We start from the raw sequence: 19,305 nt of genomic DNA on the forward strand, positions 1-19,305 counted from the left end.
AGTGGGCTGGCCTTGTGCTGTCAACGTGGGCCACTCTTCCCACTGCTCTTTGTGCCCCTGGCCTGAGTCAGACAGGAGTGCTTATGCCATCCCATGCCAGGCTGTGGGAATGGTCCCTTGAAGTCCCTCTCACTTGACTGAAGGTGGATGAAAACACCCACCTTCCTTGTGGTGGTGGAGACACGTAAAGGACAGTTCATTCTCCCCTCCCCAGGACCTTCTTTCTATACTTCTCACACAGCGTCAGGGAAGCCATCAGCTAATGCCGGAGAGCCAGTGCGGGGCCATGCCCTTTGCAGGGATGATCTTGCAGCTTTTATCTTGTCCTTAGCCTTTGAAGTCTCAGATAAAACTGAAGCAGAAAGAGCACCTTTTAAACATGTTGTTACACTTAAAAGCTTCCCTTTTTGGCTTAATCTAGTCATGTGGGTTTCTCTTACTATAACCAGAGTCTTGACAAGTCTGTGTGAAACAGATGAGGGGGTCTTGGGAGATCAGAGAGGACACCTTGAACCTCCTAAGGGTGTCTGTGGACTGTGAGCATGGTACACTCCCATTACCATTGTTTTCAGTAATGTGAAGGTTTCTGTTTCAGTCTTGCTCAAATCAGCAAGATTACGGGGAGGGGGTCTTTTTCAGTGTCACTTGCTCAGAAAAGTCACTGTCTTCTGGCCCTGTTTACACAAGCCCAGCAGGTGGGTGCCCCTTGTCCCCCAAGAGACCAAGGTATTGGCTAAAACTGGGATGCAGGGGTTTGGCTGGGGCAGGAGAAAGTCTGGGCTTCATTGACTTCCTTCTGGGTCTGCAAATGCAGTGCAGCCACCATGGAGAACTTAGTAATAGTAGGACTCCTGTGATTGTAGGCCTTAAAAGGTCACCGATGGAATAGGAGAGGATGGTCTGGTTGGCAAGTCCCCAGGATGCTGACTGGCTGTCTTTGCTGGCAGGTAGAGCCATTCACTGGGTACCCAGGCTAGGGTGCTTGGACAGAGCCCTCCTGCCCCATGCTCTTCTTCCATGCCACCAGCTTAGTGAACTGACCCCTACCTTTCATTTTCTCCACATCTCTGATGAGCTTATTCCTTCCTCTCCTTCTATATAGCCTGGGTGTGGTTTGATTAAGATTCAGGCTTGGGTATTGAGATGGGATTTGGGAGAAATAGCTAGTGTCATGACCTGCTTTCATTTGAATCCTAACTAGTTTAGAAAAAGGATGGTTCTACAGTGTCCAGCATGGCTTTCCAGAGCTCTCTGTTTGGGGTTTTAGAGCCAAGACTAGTGACCAGTAAGGTTGGGCCTTGTTTTCCTTTGCTCTTGTTCCCTATGTCCCACACACTCCACTCCAGATGTGTGTGGAGGGGTGACTATAGTCTGGGCCAAGATTAAGATATTTTCCTCAAATAGCATTCCGATTCCACTGTGATCCCAACAACTGACTAGGGGCTTAGGAGAAGGGAGTTGAGAACTCTTACTTGATGCCTGACACCCAGCACCTTCTGGATTAATTGCTCCTGGGGTATTCTTACCAGCAGTCTGACTTCAAGCCTCATTTCCACCTCTTTTGTAAAGTGAGAATAATGATCCCTCCTTCACAGAGCTTCTATGAAGGTGATGTAAAACACACATGCACGCGTGCACACACACACGCCTGTTTCTAAGCACATGGTAGGCTTCAGTGCGTATCAGTGCATCTCTCTCTAACTGCAGCTTTACTAGAAAAAGCTATCATATGGTTATGTCACTTGGTCATTAGGTAGAAGGATTGCTGGGGCCCAGGGTATAAGTGCATTTACAATTTTGATGTATACACTGGCAAGTTACTCTTCAACAATATGGAGTCAATTTATACGTCCATCCATAGTGCACACATCTGTCCATTCCCTTGTCAACATGGAGATTGGCATTTTTTTCATCTTTGCCAATCTGACAGGCAACACATCATGGTTTATCCTTCACTTATAGCACCTCTCTGATTACTACTGAGGTTGACATCTTGTTTACTGGCCATTTGTGAGTCTTCTCATGTGTACGTGTACTTTGCCAAGTTTTCTGTTACAGGATTTGCATCTTTCTTAATTTGAAAGAGGTTTTAGCATAGCACGAATATTCTGTATTTGCTATATATGTTTCAAATATGTTTCTCTTGTTCGATATTTGCCTTTTAATCTTGGTCATGTTTTATTTTTTGTTTTGTTTTTTGGAAAGCAGAAAATTTGAGTTCTGAAAAAAGTTGTATCTTTTAGTCTTTTCCTTTAGGTTTTGGGGTCTCCTGTCATGCCTAGAATCACTTCCCAACCTACAGATTTGTTTTACAAGGAGACAGTTCTAGCGGCTAGGGTGGAAATTGGACTGGAATGAGGGAGATGGAGACTCCTAGTCTGGAGCCTGGTGCAGTAGTTGAAGGGAGAGGAGATGAGATCCTATGCTAAGGCAGGCAAGACGGCTTGGTGTGGAGGGATGGATTGTTCTTGGCAGGGGAAGGGAGAGGTCCTTGTTTTTGATCTGAGCAATTGAGTACCTGGTGCCATTTGGTGAAAAGGGACCAGACCTGGAAGAAAGGTATGTCAGGTGTCAAGTGCACCGCCCGTGAGGTGCTTGGAGGACATCTGGGGGAGACATCCAGGACACAGCTGGATGTGAGGAAGTGGAGCTCCAGAGAGCCATCTTGGCCTGAAGTACTACTGTGGTACTTCTGAGGGTATAGGTGGTACCCAGAGATAGGGTGAGTGTGATTTAAATGATTCTGGTGTGTGTCCTGGTGCCGAATCTCTTCCTGGTTTTACTTAAAGAGGCTCTGATATGGGAGGCCCCAGGAAGGCATTCTAAAACAGTAACACAGAGTGTAGATACATCCAAATAGCACTGATGGCTTTTATTGCAGATTGGTGTCATTACAAGGATAATCTGGGAATATATTTTTTAAAAAACCCTCCCTTTTATATACACAAAACATGCTACATGGTACACTTTGTGAGAAATGCTGAGGTAATAGGCACACACCCAGACATGGACAGTACCAAACATCCAACATCTCACACAGCCTGGCCCACGTGCCCACTGGGAAGGGTCTCACCTTCTTGACTCATCCGTTGCCCCTTCTTGGCAATAGTCCCGGGAGTGCTGAGGCTGACACTTCGTGGCCAACAGGACTCAGAAAGCGACCATGCTGCAGTGCATCAACCAAGCGGTCCGGTGACCCCTGATTATTCAACTCCTGAGAAGTGGCCCGTTTTCATTTTTGTGGCACTTGTTCTCCAGGGAAGTGTAGTTTGGAGATGAGATGCGGACTCTAGTCAGCCTGAGAGCGTGGAACCTCTGGTCTGTAGCCATCTGGGGGCTCTGATGATCTGATTACTTCTGTTCAACCGATTATCTCCTGGCCAGATAGGTTATTATTTGTGTGAAGACTAAAATGACCTGTAGGCTAAAGTATGAATGGAAGTACAAAACTGCGAGTACATTATCTATACGGCCGGTGGAGCTTTTGGCCTGGCCTTCCCTTCCCAACCAGAAACCTGGAGCCTGGAGTGTTTCCTACTCAGAAGCTGAGGAATCTCGCCTGGAAAGAAGGGGCTGTGCGACAGAAAAGGCAAGGAGTAGGTAGGCAAGGAGTACAGCAGAGTACAGTACAAGGAAAGGGGGCCTTGAACTGCAGTGAGTGGCCAGGGACTGACACACAGAAGGCACTTAATGAATGGTGTCAAATGAAGGGATAAGTGGGTGATGGATGGTGAAAAGTCCTGAGAATGGGGAAAAGTATGAAAATGGTGGGGGAGGGATTTTGAAATTTGATTAGGTGCCAAAAGGGGTTCTTAAGAAGCTGGGAACCTCTATGTGAGAGATTAGCATTGTAGACATCCTGGAAGAATCCAGGCACACAGATGCCAAGGGTGATCCTTTCAGTTGAGACCACACAGTCTGTGATCTACCCTTAGACTCAAGTAATACAACACTAATGAAATGCTTTTCTCCTAAGAGCAAAGCTGCTGGTGACAGCTTCAACATCTGAGAACTGAATATATGTGTATTTAGGTATCTAAGGCAAACCTATATATGGATCTAGATATATCACATGTGATGTATATCTAAATGCATATATATGTGGTATACATATACGTGCACAAGGGAGGCTCATACACATGTATATTATGAAGGTATTTTGCAGTTGTGTTTTTATTGTAGAGACTTAATTTATTTAAAGAAAGAGTTGTCTGTAGTCCTGTCCTGTCCTGGAGACATGAGGGGCTGTCTGGTGTGAAGGAAAGTAGGAGGGACAGAAAACACCATATCGATTCAGTTCCATCATCTGCTGCAGTGACTTTGGAAAACAGAATCCAGCATCCTGGTCCTCCTAGCCTCAGGATGAACTGGTGAGGAGTTGTTCTTTGTGCTGTGGCCAGTGTGACCAGGGTGGGCTCCTGGCAATGGCCATGAGAGGTCAGGAGGGGGAGCTGGCTTAGTGGAAGGTGTTGGGGTTCGGTCGGATCATCATCACCACTTTCTTGAGTGAGTAAGAGCCTCCTCGGAACTCAGCCCAGTAGACTCCGTCCTGGTAGCGGCTCCGATAATGGCCCCCGCGGTACCAGACCCCGTTGAGGTTGGAGTGGGCACAGGCGTTATACCACCAGCCTCCCTTCTGGTAGTGGGCACAGTTTCCTGCAAGAGAGAATGCAGTGAGAGGGTGTCTGGGAAGAGGCCATTCTACCTGCGTCCATAGTGCTCAGGGCTTTCAGCAAAGCCCTCTCTGGGAGGCATCTGGAGCAAGAACGCTTGAGAGGTGGACCCGTCTCCATGGGTGGTGAGAGGCCATGCTTCAGGCCTGCCTTTGAGGCTCAGCTTTATAACTAACTAGCTGTGTGATCTCAGACAAGTGACTTAACCTCTCCCAGCCACTGTATCCTCATCTGTAAAATGAGAATAAAAATGACGCCTGCCGCACAGGATGGCTCTGAGGATTGAATGAGGATGCGTACTTGACACTTAGCCCAGGGCTGGGTGCAAAGGAGGCCCCAGGGGAACTCCACACCTTGTGTTCTGATAGGAAATGGAGATGGCCTGAGGTGGGCAGGGAGGGAGAAAAGCTTTTTCTTAGGAATTTTTAGAGTTGAAACTGTTGGATCAGGAGTTTTTAAAGAATGACAGAGAAAGTGTTTAAGAAGAAATGCTCCTCCAGTCCTCCCCGGCTTGTATTTCATCCAAACAATTTTTTGTATTACTTCACAAAGGAAAGGTATTTCCATAAAACTTTTGGCATTATCACTTCATGCTGAATTTTGCTGCCAAGGACAAGCAGTTCAGAACAACAGTAAAAACTGTGGGAAGGTGCGCACGGGCATGCAGGGGCAGTGCACTCTGTGGCAGGAGGACAGGGGACCACTATCTGCCACCATTGCTCTTAGTGAAGGGGGGTCCCCACTTTCCTGACTAGGCCTGGCAAAGGGACCCCGTACTCAGGGGAGGGGCTGCTCCAGTCAGGATTGTGGGTTGGAGGGCCCAACAGAGCAGGTGGCCGAGGCCGTGGGATGAGGTGAGGAGGTCACACTCAGTCTGAGGCAGAAAGCAAGAGGGGGGGTGCAGTCCAGGTTTTCCCAGAGTTTTTCTGGGGGTCCTTCTGGGCCATGATTCCAGGCCACAGGGACCGAGTGGCAGTGTTGGACTGGTGTAGCAGGGAGATCCTTGGGCACGCCATAACCAGCCTCCTCTTTGCCAGCGGAGGTCCCACACACCTCCAGGGACAAGGAACTTGCCAGCTACTGATTTTGCTGCTGGCTAGATCTGAGTTTGGATCATAGAATACACTTGCCACTCCTTAAGGAGGTAGCCCTCCAGAAAGGCTGTAGCAGCCCCTGTGTCCCAGGGTCTGACCAGCTCTGAAGGTTATCCTCCTGCCCTGCTCTTCTAGAAGCCTCAGCAGCCCCTACTGCTTCAGAACGAGGGCCTGCTCCTCTTCCAGGGCCCCTTCGGGCTGGGCCAGTTCAGTGTCAGTGGGTGGACAGAGGTGTCTGTGTGACACAGGGATGGGCAGGTCATGTCCCTCCTGTCTCCTGGTGTTGGGAGAATTACCCTTCAGAATGTGGCTGCCATGGGTACCTGGCATGAGGATCCCTTCCACCTTACTATGTAGGTTTCAGGGCCTGCCTGAAGTGCAGGACAGTCTTGAGAGCTCGCTTCTCAAGTGGGAGGGAGTAGCCTTCTGACCAAGACCACATAGGAAATGGAGGCAGGAGGGGACTGGGTTTGCCCTTGAGAGCAGACAGCCTGAGCCTGGAGGCGGCATCGGCCCTCAGGTGGTGCCAGCCTCAGGGAGGAGCGTGGCAGACCGAGAGGCCTTCATCTCAAGAAACTGGGTGTTGGCCCTGGGGAGGCATTAACTGTGTGGGAGTCTGATATCTGGACTCAGGGCCAGACCATATCTATGTTTCCTCTAATTTTCTGGTTTTTTTCTCTTGTTTTTTGTTTAATAAAGACTCTTAGTAAAGACCTAGGTTTGAAGCATGTGATCTTAGACAAATCACTTTTTCTCTCCTATCTGCTTTCCTCTCAATAGCTTCCTCTCAGCACTGCACTAGCATTACATGCAGTAACAGTGACCATGAAGAAAGCCACTTTGTATGGAGCCCTCACTGTGTGCCAAATCCTAGACAAAGCACTTTAGGTACATTCTCTCTACCCTTCTCCCTACCCTGCAATGTAGTTCTTGTCCTTACTTCCAGATGCAGAAACTGAGACCCAGGGAGATTTAGCAGCATGACTAAGGACACGTGGCTGGTAGGAGGTGGGGCCAGCACTGGAGCCCAGGTGTGTGGCCCAGAGCCTACGCAGTTGGTTAGCTCTATACCAGGTGTCTTGGACATAAGTGGTGAGGACACAGCCCAACACATGTCTTTCTGCATTGGCCCCAGTTGGCCCTGGTATGTGTGATTTGTATACCTCTTTATGTCTCCCCCCACCCCATTTTTTTTTTAATTTGTAAACGCCACTCTGACCCAGCTTTGTGAAGGGGACCTGTGGGCAGGAGAAGGGACCCTCACGGGGTGGTAACAGGGTCAGGCAGCTTGGCCCAGCTGCTTCTCGCCCTGGGATCTTCCCGTTTCTAAGCCCTGGAGTCAGGGGCTCTGGCTCTAGTTGACCTCTTTTCTCTACTGTGCACCTGGGTTTGACTCCACTTTTCCTACCTGTGTAGACATCGTGGTCTCTGTCCAGGGTGGTGAACTGCTTGCCATTGTGCCATGTAAAGGAGTCACCCGCATTGCCATGGTAGCGCCCCAGCCGCAGCTTATAATACTCGCTCTCAGGTTCCAGGCGGAAACTGGCATATTCTGCAAAGACTTTGCGGCCAGACCAGTCCTCCATGGTCACCAGGAGTTTGTAGTTGCCTTGGTTCGTCAGCCAGTAAATGTTCTCCAGGCCCAGCCAGTATTCGCCATCAATGTTCCCAAACCCTTGCTGGGGAAAACCCAGGAGAGTGTTAATGTGGAGCCTGCAGCACCTGCAGCCAGCAGGCTTGGCTGTCAGACACTCAGCCTTGGATAGAGGGGCCTGGGAAACAAGCAGAGCATGAAGCAGACCTGGTTCAGACCCCTACTCCACCACTTAATCTCTCTATGACTCACACATTATTCAAAAATATGTAGAGTGCCTACCCTGTGCCAGGCATCATGTGAACCCCAGATTCCTTGTTCTTACGTCAGGGAGGCTACGTTACCTTCCCCACAGGGTTGCTGCAGGAACACGTGTGCTGTGGCAGGTGGAGGGCCTGGCACTCAGTAAGCATGCAGCAGGCATTCCTCAGACAAGTCTCTGACCCTCACTGAGCTTCACCTCCTCCTCTGGAGATGAGCTGTGTGTGAGGGTCACGTGTAAGCTCTAATGCACCAGACGGGTGTGAGCTGTGATGCATGTGTCCCATCCACCGGGGCTCCCCTCTAGGTCTAAAACCCAGTGGTTTTGTGGTTATTGTTTTTTTTTTTGCATGTGGTTTTGGGGTCAGCAGCTGAGTGATGGCCACTAAAGTCTTGGGAATCTGTGATTCATTAATATAATAATTATTATTATTTAGTATTGAGCGCTTGTGATGTGCTGGCACTGTTTTAAGAACTTTACATAGGTTGTTTTATTAATCCTCATGTCAACTCTAAGAACTAAGTGCTATCATTATCCTCCCTAGTATGGATGAAATGAGGCCCAGAGAGGCTCAGGGCCTCAGAATGCCTGAGGGTGAACCAGGATTTGAACCAAGAACCCAGTCTTAATCATTGCACTGTATTGCCTCTAAGAAAGGAGGAAAGAGTCTCCTCCTCCTAATGTAGGTGGAAGAGGAGAAGAAAGCAGAGACACAGGCTGGTCAGGAGGTGGGGTGGGGGGCAACCAGGACAGGAGACTCAAGAAGGGGCATGGCAGAGCCATGTGTGCAAGGCATCATGGCTTCAGGTAGTTTGTGAGCTTCAGTGTCAGAGGCCTCAGCTGCAGTCACTACTGGGCCAATTCCTGGCTTTGCAACCCTGAGCAAATTACTCCACACTTTCACCTGTAAGCTGGGTCCATAACAGAACCTCCGTCAGGGGGTTGATATGAGATTAAACAAAATAACGCACGAAAGCCCTTAGCATGGCGCTGGCATAGGTTGGGCACTCAGCAAACCGAGCCACTCTTGCCTTCCTTAGTGCCACCTCTGTTTAGAGGGGGAAGAACGATGTATGACTGAGTCCTGGCAACTTTCCCTGCTACACAGATGAGCATTTCAACTCCCCGGGAACCAGGGAGCCCAGAGGATGAGCCTGGAATTAGGACTTGAGCATTGCCACAATTCCCTACCAGGACTCTTTGGGGGATTCTCCCAGGGACTGGGAGCCTCTTGGGACTTGCACCTTCTGGGCTTTGAGAGCAGGTCTTTCCTCATGGAAACCCCAGTTGGGAGTGAAATGCTCCCCACCCCTGGGCCCCCATACCAGCGTTTCTAAACTCTCACCCTGTCCCGTGGGGCTGTGGTGGTCTGGTCTACTAACTCTTGTCCTGCAGCAGTTTCTAGCAGCAGGCAGAGGAGGCGCTGGTCCTCACTACCCCTGGTGGGTTTGCAAAATGGCCCTGTCTGCATCCTTCTTGCCTCAGGTATGTGTGTTGTTGGGGCCGCACAGGCCTGGACTTGGTCAGCCTGTACCTCTGAGTGGGCTCTTCTACTGGTCGCTCAGGCCTCTCTTGGGGTGGGCCAGTCACCTTGTGGGCGGCACAGACAGCCCCTGCCGGGACTCACCTTGTACGTCTCCCAGTTCCTGAAGAAGTTAACAGAGCCATCCAGGCGTCTCTGGATGACGGTCCAGCCCCCGGGGTCGTGTCTCTGGTCGCACCACACCTGCATGAGGCGGTTGGTGTTCTCTGGCTTCACCAGGTAGATGGAGCTGGTGTCGTGGCCATCCTCCAGGGCCTGCAGGCAGTCTCTCCATGGGCCTGGGGACACAGACATACACATACATCACAGACCTGCCTGTCACCAGGCCATACCCCCAGCTGCACCCCAAATAGGCACAACCTCTGGTGAGGCTCCACCCGGGAGCCACAGGCCCGCAGTCTAGGTAACCAATTTTTGTTTTGTGAGTTTGATAAATAATTATAAAGGCAAGAGCCTCAGACTGGGGGTCAGGATGCCCACACTCCAAGCTCACTTTCTTCTCTCACCCGCCTCATAGTGTGACTTTTGGCAGACTTTTTCACTTCTCCCAGCCCTCAGTTTCTTCCAGTTGTAGAAGGGAGATCAGATTTCCCTCATACAGGGTTGTCAGGAGTTGCTGGAGTGATCTTTTTCAAGTTCATTATATTAGGAAAAAGAGATGTGGACCTACTAAACGTGGCAACATCGGTCAGTGCCTGCAGGCTCTGATGGCTTTGCTTCTGCAAGGAAACTCGGTTCCACTGGATTACTGTTTCTGGGGGCCAAGTGCAATTGGCCCCCTTCAATTCTGACTCCACATCTGCCCTTCCAGTGACAGTGCATCATGATGACTGCTGCAGCTTTTACTAAATGAACTTCCACAGTCAGGGGGGCCTAGGCCATGCCCAGAATTTGGCCATGTAGCCAGAGACTTTGGGATATTTCTGCAATTCATTCACTGCTCTTCAAGTGTGTTTTTAGGGGGCCAGGTTCCCTTTCAGCTCAATCTGTGTGTTTTCCAAAGGAAGCTCAGTGAGGGCCAGATGCTTGGCACTCACGCATTCTGAGGTCTTCCTTGCAGGCTCATAAACTTAAAGGATGATGTCTAGGATACAGCCCAATCCATGGCTGTCTTCTGAAACTGAGACCAGAGGGTTCTGTGATTCTTTGTAACTCCACTGAGCTTGGGCAGCCCAGTCAGAAGGAATGGGTGTTATACCACAGGTCTTTCAGCCCTCACCACCCCTGCCCATCAACTCTGCCCTCCCCAGGCAGTTTCTTATGCTCCACTATTGGTCACATCAGCAAGAAGGTACAAACTTGAGTCACCAAGGGTCTGGACAGGCTGGGGCCTTTCTCACTGATCTGAGGAAGCTTTAGAAGGTCAAGGCCTAGCCATTCACATGAAAATGGCTGAAAGAAAGAAAATCACATTTTGCTTCAGTCTCTTCAAAATATTCCCCATAGGGCCGGGCACGGTGGCTCACACCTATAATCCCAGCACTTTGGGAGGCTGAGGCAGGCAGATCACAAGGTCAGAAGATCGAGACAATCCTGGCTAATATGGTGAAACCCCATCTCTACTACAAATACAAAAAATTAGCCAGGTGTGGTGGCATGCACCTGTGGTCCCAGCTACCTGGGAGGCTGAGGCAGGAGAATCACTTGAATCGAGGAGGTGGAGGTTGCAGTGAGCTGAGATGGCTCCACTGCACTCCAGCCTGGGCGACAGAGCAAGACTCCGTCTCAAAAAAAAAAAAAAAAAAAAAAAATCCCCACAATGAGACTGGTTAAGGACAAAAGTGCTAAGAAAGTACCATTGTATGTTTTCTATCAATTTGTATGTTTATTCAACAACTGTGTATTGAGTCCCAGCCTCTGCAGATGCGGTGCTGGGCACCGGAAGCTCAGGGCAGGGTGGGGCCGCTCTGATGCCCTGCGAGGGAGGAGATGACCTCCTACCTCCTCCCCACTCGAATTCCTGTAGAATCCTGTCCTTTCTCTTTCTGTGTGAGTTGAAGGGAGGTGCCCATCAGTGACAGGTATACTCAGCTTTTCTGGTACAGGTCACACTTCTCAGATTCCTTCCTAGCTGGTGTTTGGGCTCAACTAGTTCACAGGTAATGGTTATAAACCAGAAAGATTTAGGTTTCTGGTCTCCGTTAGACATCTCAGGTGGGCTCTTCCTGAGGAAGAAGCCTTGTGTTTGAGCATTCATCCACCTAGAACCTGATGGGAAGGCAGGGGCTGTCTTGCTCATTCCTTGCTTCCCACTGCCCAGTATCGCCCCTAGAAGAAAGATTGGTTTGGGTGCCGACAGTGAACTCAGGGGCTTCTCCCTTCATCTTCCGGGGAGGAAGAATCTTCTCACCCATTTACCTTTTTGCCAGACCTCTTCTTCAAGGGATGGGGCAGGACCCAATGCTCCCCACCCCCTGGGTAGCAGATGGGGTACAGGCAGCTGCTTCCTTTGCCAGTGCCACTTCCTGCCTTTCCCCCACCACCCCCTCAGTATCCTTCCTGGGGAAGGGGAGGCCAGACCTCCAGAAAGAGCATTTGTGAAGGAGAAAAAGGTTTTGGTTGTGTTCGGCTGAAGCCCCAGGGACAGAGGCAGAGAATGGGAGTCTGTCCCCAACAGCTGGAGCAGAGCGCCGGTGGGCGTGGGAGGCCTCCCAGCTCCTTACCAAGTCAGCAGCACAGGAGAGGCTGTTTGATGTGAATGCTGGTGACGGAAGATCCGGCAGAAGCCTGCAAAATAACGCCCACTGAGAGCGAGCAGCCCAGCCTCTTACTGCACAGCTGCCAGGACTGCTACAGAATTGTCAGAGGTAAAAGCTGCCTTTGAAGGAGGCGCCACGTAGGAAGAGGCTGTGGAGGCTGCTGGGAGAGTGGCAGTTGGCCTTGTGGCTCCAGCTAGGGCTGCCTTTGTGGGCGCCATCAGTGATCTCAGTTTTACCTTTGGCATTTCCACCAAGGGCTCTTTTTAAAGGCAAGTGTTTTTAAATGTTTTGGGGCTACTAGTCCCTTTAAGAATTTGGGGATGGTTCTAGATCCTTTATTCAGAAAAATGAACAGACTCACACAATTCTGTAGACAGTTTCAGAAGGTAATGGATTCCCAAAGTCCCAGGTTATACACTCCATGTTCTAAGAGTCATGACTGAAGTAATAATAATAATAGCTAGTGTGTACTGAGCATTTCCTATGGTCCTAGCCACGTATTTCCACAGCTGACCCTCCTGACACTCCTGTGAGGTAGGAAAGCAGACCCTGTGGTCATTAGAGGATCCCCTCAAGGTTACCTGGTGGGTAAAGGACACAGCAGGTATATGCACCCAGGGGGTGTCTCAGAGTTCACACACTAAAGTACTCTTCTTTTCCCCCAACCAGAGCGAACTCAAGAATGAGGGACCGAGGCTGACTTAACTCTGTGTCCTTAGAACTAATGTTAATCTTTGCCAGTCAGCCAGCGAAAAAATAAAACATAAAAATTTATAGTCCTTTGTCAAGGTGTAAAACTTTTAAAAATCTTTAATGATTTTTTTCTTCCATATTTACCTTTTGGTGTTCTTTGCCCATTTTTCAACTATTGTAGTGTTTGTTATGACGTAGAAGTTTTTCTTTTTTTTAAAATGGCAAACATGGTAATTCTTTTAAGGCTTTCTAGAATAATGGAGTAGGTATCAAATTGTATAGAAGTGTTTAGTATTTCCTGCTGTTACAAAAAATGTGCATATGTGTCTGTACACGGAATTTCAAATGACAATCAGACCCCATTAGCTTTCATCAAAAACACATATCAAACACAATTTCCGTCAGAACCCTTAGTAGACCTCTATGAAATCTCCTGCATTCAAACACATTTCCTTTTCACACACCAGTGGCAAAGGTCAGAAACATCAATAATGGATGAAAATTAGTCAGAAAAAGAGTTAACATTGAAAAATTGTCAACAGTAAAATTATGTGGCTCCCTTAAAATAGCAGAGACAAAACATGCTACTTTGATGAGAAATCCACAACTGTGACGTATAAATAATACTGTGAAAAATCTATAACTGTTCCATATATATAATGCCCTCGTAGGGGGCCAGGCAAGGGTTTGGCCTTGATGGATGAAGACCTGGCTGAGGAAGCGAGGGCTGGAGGAAGACTCCACACTTGGAGTCAGGAGCCCTCGGCTCCAATCTCGATGGCCTCACCTATGCACAGTGTGACTTTGGGCAGGGTCCTCATTGAGCCTCAATTGCTTCTTCTGTGAAATGGGGAAGAGACCATAGCTATTCTGAGGATATCAGGAACCCAAGAGCGGCCAGCATGGGAGCCAGCTGGGGCAGGTGCTCTGTGAAGATTATCCCTTTCTGTTTCGTTTGATAGATGAAAGCTGACATTTTTGAAGTTGTTCACCACCCCCTCCCCCCGACTAATTCCTCCTCCACACATGTTGCTATATTTGCTTTTCAATACAAGACTAAATGTAAGATATTTACCAGTAGATGTTTTCCATATATTTTTAAGTCAGAATTTCAGTGAAGAAGGCCACAAAGATATATTGACATGAAGAATGGAAATCTTTTTTGTCAATGAAACTGAGTTTTCAACGTGCAGTGGGCAAAGCACTCCCTTTGGACCAGTGCAGAGTACCTAGCGGTGTTTAACTTGGCGCCCCTTCTGAGAGGGCAGCTCTGCCCAGAGCATCAGGCCAACACTAACTCGGCAGCACCTGGGCTCAGAGTGGAGCGAGTGCCCCGACCTCATCTCTATAAAGACCACATTTACATTCTTGGCGGAGCTGTGGCCAAATGTTCCACGTGAAGAGAAATGCAGCCCCGTGGCTGAGCCGAGTCTGTGTGGTTCCCTGGAGAAGCAACAAGAATGGGTAGGCACACAGGGTCTGGGGTCAGGAGGCCCCCAGAGGAGGGACATCAGCAAGTGGGGGAGTACCAAGTACACAGGTCTCAGCCTGGACCCCACTGCCACATCCTGGTAAGTGTTGGAGGTGATCAGCTTTGGGGGCTTCCTTCCTCCTCTCTGGGGTTCTTTTTTTTTTTTTTTTTTTTGAGACGGAGTCTCGCTCTGTCGCCCAGGCTGGAGTGCAGTGGCGCAATCTCAGCTCACTGCAAGCTCCGCCTCCCGGGTTCACGCCATTCTCCTGCCTCAGCCTCTCTGAGTAGCTGGGACTACAGGCGCCCGCCACCAGGCCTGGCTAATTTTTTGTATTTTTAGTAGAGACGGAGTTTCACCGTGGTCTCGATCTCCTGACCTCGTGATCCGCCCGCCTTGGCCTCCCAAAGTGCTGGGATTACAAGCGTGAGCCACCGCGCCCGGCCCTCTCTGGGGTTCTTGACAGGGATTAGGCACACAAGGACCATGGCCTCCCAGGAAACCAGGACCCACTTGATTGATGGCTGATACAGTGCTTGCTACTCGCAACACAGGGCCTTTCTGGTCAAGCTGAGTTAGAACCGGCACCTAGGCCAGGCAAGCATAACTTCCTATTTCCAATTCTCTCTCTGTGGGTCTGGGGCAGACCAGTGTCAGCCTGATTTACCGGTCCAGGCCCTAGTGGAGAAATGGGCTCACAAGCTGCATCAGCTCTCAGTGCAGTGCCCCTCCTACTAGGAAAACATGGCTCTGTGAATATCTGACCTTGAGGCTGGGAGCTAAGCAGTGAGGCCTCCGTGGGCAAGAGGGATGCCTCTTCTCTCTGACGTGCCTGAGGTGTGGGGGGAGGAGCAGAGTCCTTCCTGCCCACAGTGGGACTGGACTCCATGGCTGGCCAGCAGCCTGACAGTCCTTTTTATCCCCTGAGTCCGGCTCCAGGTGTCAGAATTTGACCACCTTAGGCCACTCAGAGGACCCTGTGGCCTGTGGGAAATGTTCTGGGGGGCTCTTAGTTCTGGGAAGTCGCTCCTGTGAATATTTTAGTCCATACGCAGGCACTAGGGAGAGGCTTCTGTGATATCACTAAGATGCAGTCTGCTTTTCATGAGAACTGTATGCTGTTTTCAGTTACTCTCACTGATGGTCTGTCTCCAAAAAGTCTTCTCACCACTCCCTGAAACATTTTTCCAACAGGAGAAATGACTAACTGTTGAAATTGGATCTGCAATTTCCTACCCAAATTAATGCATCTGAGTGCCACGGCACGTGGCGTGCTTAGGTGAGAGTCCCACCCAGGCCAGCATCAGGACTCACTGGGCACCCCATGAGGGCAGGATAACAGACACACAGGGTCGGGGGATGGGGTGTGAGGGGTGGCTACAGTGAGGAGCAGTTGTATGGGGGTCTTCGAATGTCATTTATCCAGAGGCTTGGCAAAATAAGATTTTGGTTATGGATGTATATATATTCTATGTCAATCACTGCTTTTCAGCGAACCAGAGTACAAAACAATAACCTAAACACAGGAATAGCTTGTATGGTCCCAAAGGCATTTCAGTTCCTGCAGAACCTCAGAGTTGACATCACACATATCATTTCTGATCATTCCAGGGAAAAGGTCCAAATGCTTGTGCCTGCTTTCAGGCCGCTTTAGTCCTCAAACGATGGGCATGGTGCCTGGGGACAAGGAGTGTTTCAGGAGTTGATGAAAATGTTTGAGGCCTAAAAAAACTTACTGGTTCTAAAATATGAAAAGAAAACTGCAAAATCAAAATTTATTGTATGTAATTAAATTACTACAAAGTGTGACATCTTGTCAAGTTCATTAATTGTTAAATTTTGTCTTCATGAAAATGTTATTACTTTTGAAAACAATTTGTAGGTTAGATTCTTTTCACTTCCCAAGAATTCCTGAACGTGCTTGATGTTTACTGAGAAATGAGATCCAACCATAAATTAATTGAGTTACTCTTAGCCAAATAATTTTAAAAGCAAAAGTATTCCAGTAAATTCAAAATTGTTCCAGTAAAAATTATATTAAATGTGTGAGGTAGGTCATTTCAATGCATGTGATACAGCCTGAGGCCTCTCAAGTAAGAGCTCTTAGGGCCCAGAAAGGGCTTATAAAGGTCTTGTTTCTGCTCGTTTGACCTCGGGAGAAACAGACATTGTAGCGCTGCTTTCCAGAGGCCACTGTCCAAAGCATTACGTCACTCTTAGGTTTCCACCAGTGCCATTGGGCAGGAGGAGAAACGGGCTTTAAAGACATTTTTAAAAAGAGTTTAGAAGGGGCTTTGGTGGTCTCACTGTGTGCAGAGGTGAGCAGCTCACCTTGGCTCCCTGGGGGCAGTGGCCAGTTGCACCCAAGGCTTCCTGGGTGAGGGAGGTCTCTGATGTAGAGGTGGGCAGTGCCCCAGGGTTCCACAGGCACACTAATGAGAGTTACCATGGCTCTGTCAGAGACTGTGGCGCTGTCCTGCAGGCATGTCGTGGAAGAACTTATCAGACCCATGACTACAATCCACAGATACTGGACAGGTAGCAGTCCCATAGTTGGCCAGCATATTAACCCTTTCCAAGGAAGGGATCAGCTTCATTGGTTTCTTCTTTAAGAACCTATGTCGGCTTTCACGGGTGACCTTTTAATCTTCCAAATGCTCATGAACCCTTCGTGTACTCTTTTCTATAATTTTACTGGGGTTTGACCACAAGCCAGTTGTATGTGATTTCTGGTATACATTCTTTTTCTTTTTCTGAAAGCAGGACATTTGTCTGGCACCAAGCCTTGTCTTCATGTTTTCTTGACTATCACTGGCGGTAGTTCTGAGAGCACCACAAGGCCCTTACCTTCCTCATCACCTCCTTCAGGAAGCTTTCCCCAACCCCAGGAAAGCTACTTAATCCTTTTCAGGGTTCCCAAAATGCTTTGTATATTTATCTCTGCTGGAATAAAATAAGAATGGTGATGATCATGTATCTAGAGCCTTTCACCTGTCATGTGCTTTGCGCACTGTTTCATTTCATCCTCATAAGCCCCTGCACCTGCGAGAAAGCCAAGGCTCAAGAGGATCACACGGCTGGAAAGTGGACGATCTGGGATTAGAACTCAGGTCCACCTTCTGTGCTGCAGTTATCACACCACATTAGGATTGTTGGGGATCTGTGTCCCCATAAGACTGTGGGCTCCTTTCAGGCAGGAGCCCTTGCAGGCTCACTCCATGAGTCCCTCAACGCTCTGTGTGCCTCCCTCCATCATTCAATCCTCCATCCTTCACCCTCCATCCTTCACAATCCTGAGCTGCATTCCCTTTGCTACCTTCATTCTGTGCTTTCCAGCCGAGAACCAATAATAATAAATCCATCTGGAAACAGAGACCCCACAACAGATGATAATCCACATCCAGACCAAAGCCTGGCAAAGGGAACCTGCTTTGTGGGAAAGTCTGGACAGTTTGCAGTAGTCTCTCTGCACATTATGTCTGGGATGGTGCCAGATGAGTGGATTTTTTGTTCATTTGGACCCTACTCTAGACATACCATCTAAGATACTTAATTTCAACATTTAGGAGCTATTGTATTTATAATTTAAACAAATTCTCTTAGCAAGATTTTTCTCTGTGCGTATAGTAGTTTTGACTTACTGTATTCAAAAATATCAGGGAAAAGTAACTTTTTTAAAACAAAGGATCACATAAATACTCCAGGCCCTGTAGCTCCATAGCCTCATCTTGAGATATAAGATGAGGACCATCAGGCTTATTTTCAGCATAATCTTTGACCAGATTCATGCCAGGGAGAGCTGAAGTTGAGGCAGTGGTGATGCGGGGATAGTAGGAAAGATCATCTCCAGTGTTCCCATCAAGAGGTCTCTGCTGCCTGCATCCTTCACTGATGTGGGTATAAACCACTGGAAGTATATACTTCATTACTTTTACAGGACTAAACCTAGTCCATTTTCTGCTGCTATAACAGAATAGCACAGACTGGGTAATTTATAAAGAAAGGAAGTTTATTTGGCTCACAGTTATGGAGGCTGAGAAGTCCAGGAGCATGGTGCCAGCATTTGTATGAGGCTAATTTAATACTACTTTATTTATTTTTTTTGTGGGGGTGAAGGCGGGGGGGAACAGCATCTTAGGATTAATACTATACAAGTTCACCACAACAATCCATTTGTATGACCAACTAGCTGGCCACAGATGCCTGATCTGTAGGGTTTTCTAGATTTCTTTCGGTTTGCCAAGTACCAATCTTGGGATTTTCAGGCATCAAGATCCCAGATCACGAGATTTTTTTAACAGTAACAAGTTGATAGTTTATCTCCTATGACTGTAAATACCCTGAGCATTTAGCCAAGTGTCATCTCTGGAAAACTGCCTGAGGAATGGAGGGGTAGCTTTCCATCACACTCAAAAGGCTCTTTGTGATCAGTTCCCCAAGGTACCAGAAGAGGAGGAAGAGAAAGCAAAGCAATAAGGGAGCTGGCCCTCCTGGAACCATCATCCAGGTGGGCCATCTTCCTAGAGTAGATTTTGTTTAGGAAGAAGCTAGCAAAGAATGCTCTTTGGGAAATCACTGGATTATGTAGTTTGTACTGAATTTGGAATCTTATTTTGCTTAACAAAACCTTTTAGAATAAAAGAAAATATTGTACAGTGGAAACAGCACACGCTCTGGAGGCAGGAGACCTGGGTGGGCTTTTCCCTCAGCCTCTGTGGCCTTGAAGGCTGAGTCAGGATGGGCAGTCACCCTCACCCGCCACCATCACCACACACACCCTGTGCGTCTCCACCTCTCTACAGTGCTTGAGCCTGGACGCCCAGCCTGCTGGAGCTGACCCAGCCACACATGGGTTGACACCTTTTCACCTGGTTGCTTGCTTGACCTCCAGAAAGAATGAGAGCTACAACATCATATGTTTCTCTGTTTTAAAACATACCATTGTGCTGGGGAACCACAATCGTGTACATATTTCCTACCTTATAGGGTAGAATAAAATACAGGTGGAAAATCCATCTAGGAAAACACTCTTGTTCAAGTTGTCCATGCCATCCTGGCCATAGCCCAATAGACCATCTGTTGTGAGAGGGTGGCTTCCACGTGTGCACTGTTGTCAGTGAAGCAATGTAGGGGCCTCCTAATGTGGTCCCAAGGGGAGGTCATGTCTACTGACATTTATACAGTCAGGGCTAACATTTAAAGAAATCAGAACTTCACACTTAGTATATGTTGAAAGACTCAGCTATACATTGAAATGCTGAGTAGAAGGAACCCCAGA

General features: G+C 48.4%; 2 protein-coding genes across 15 annotated transcripts in view; one reads left to right on the plus strand and one right to left on the minus strand.

Annotated features, from left to right (window-relative positions):
- RALGPS1 (Ral GEF with PH domain and SH3 binding motif 1) overlaps positions 1–19,305 on the plus strand; it is a 298,720-nt gene that overhangs the window by 159,543 nt on the left and 119,872 nt on the right. The window lies entirely within an intron of this gene.
- ANGPTL2 (angiopoietin like 2) overlaps positions 2,858–19,305 on the minus strand; it is a 35,731-nt gene continuing 19,283 nt past the window's right edge. Inside the window, exons 3-5 of the mRNA XM_032165164.2 lie at positions 9,251–9,444; positions 7,176–7,446; positions 2,858–4,656 (exon numbers count right to left, since the gene is read on the minus strand). Of these exons, the coding sequence (XP_032021055.1) occupies positions 4,457–4,656; positions 7,176–7,446; positions 9,251–9,444 (665 nt within the window). The 3' untranslated portion in view covers positions 2,858–4,456. The remainder of the gene's footprint in view (positions 4,657–7,175; positions 7,447–9,250; positions 9,445–19,305) is intronic.

Source organism: Hylobates moloch, unplaced genomic scaffold (genome assembly GCF_009828535.3).
Source record: "Hylobates moloch isolate HMO894 unplaced genomic scaffold, HMol_V3 SCAFFOLD_10, whole genome shotgun sequence".
NCBI lineage: Eukaryota > Metazoa > Chordata > Mammalia > Primates > Hylobatidae > Hylobates > Hylobates moloch.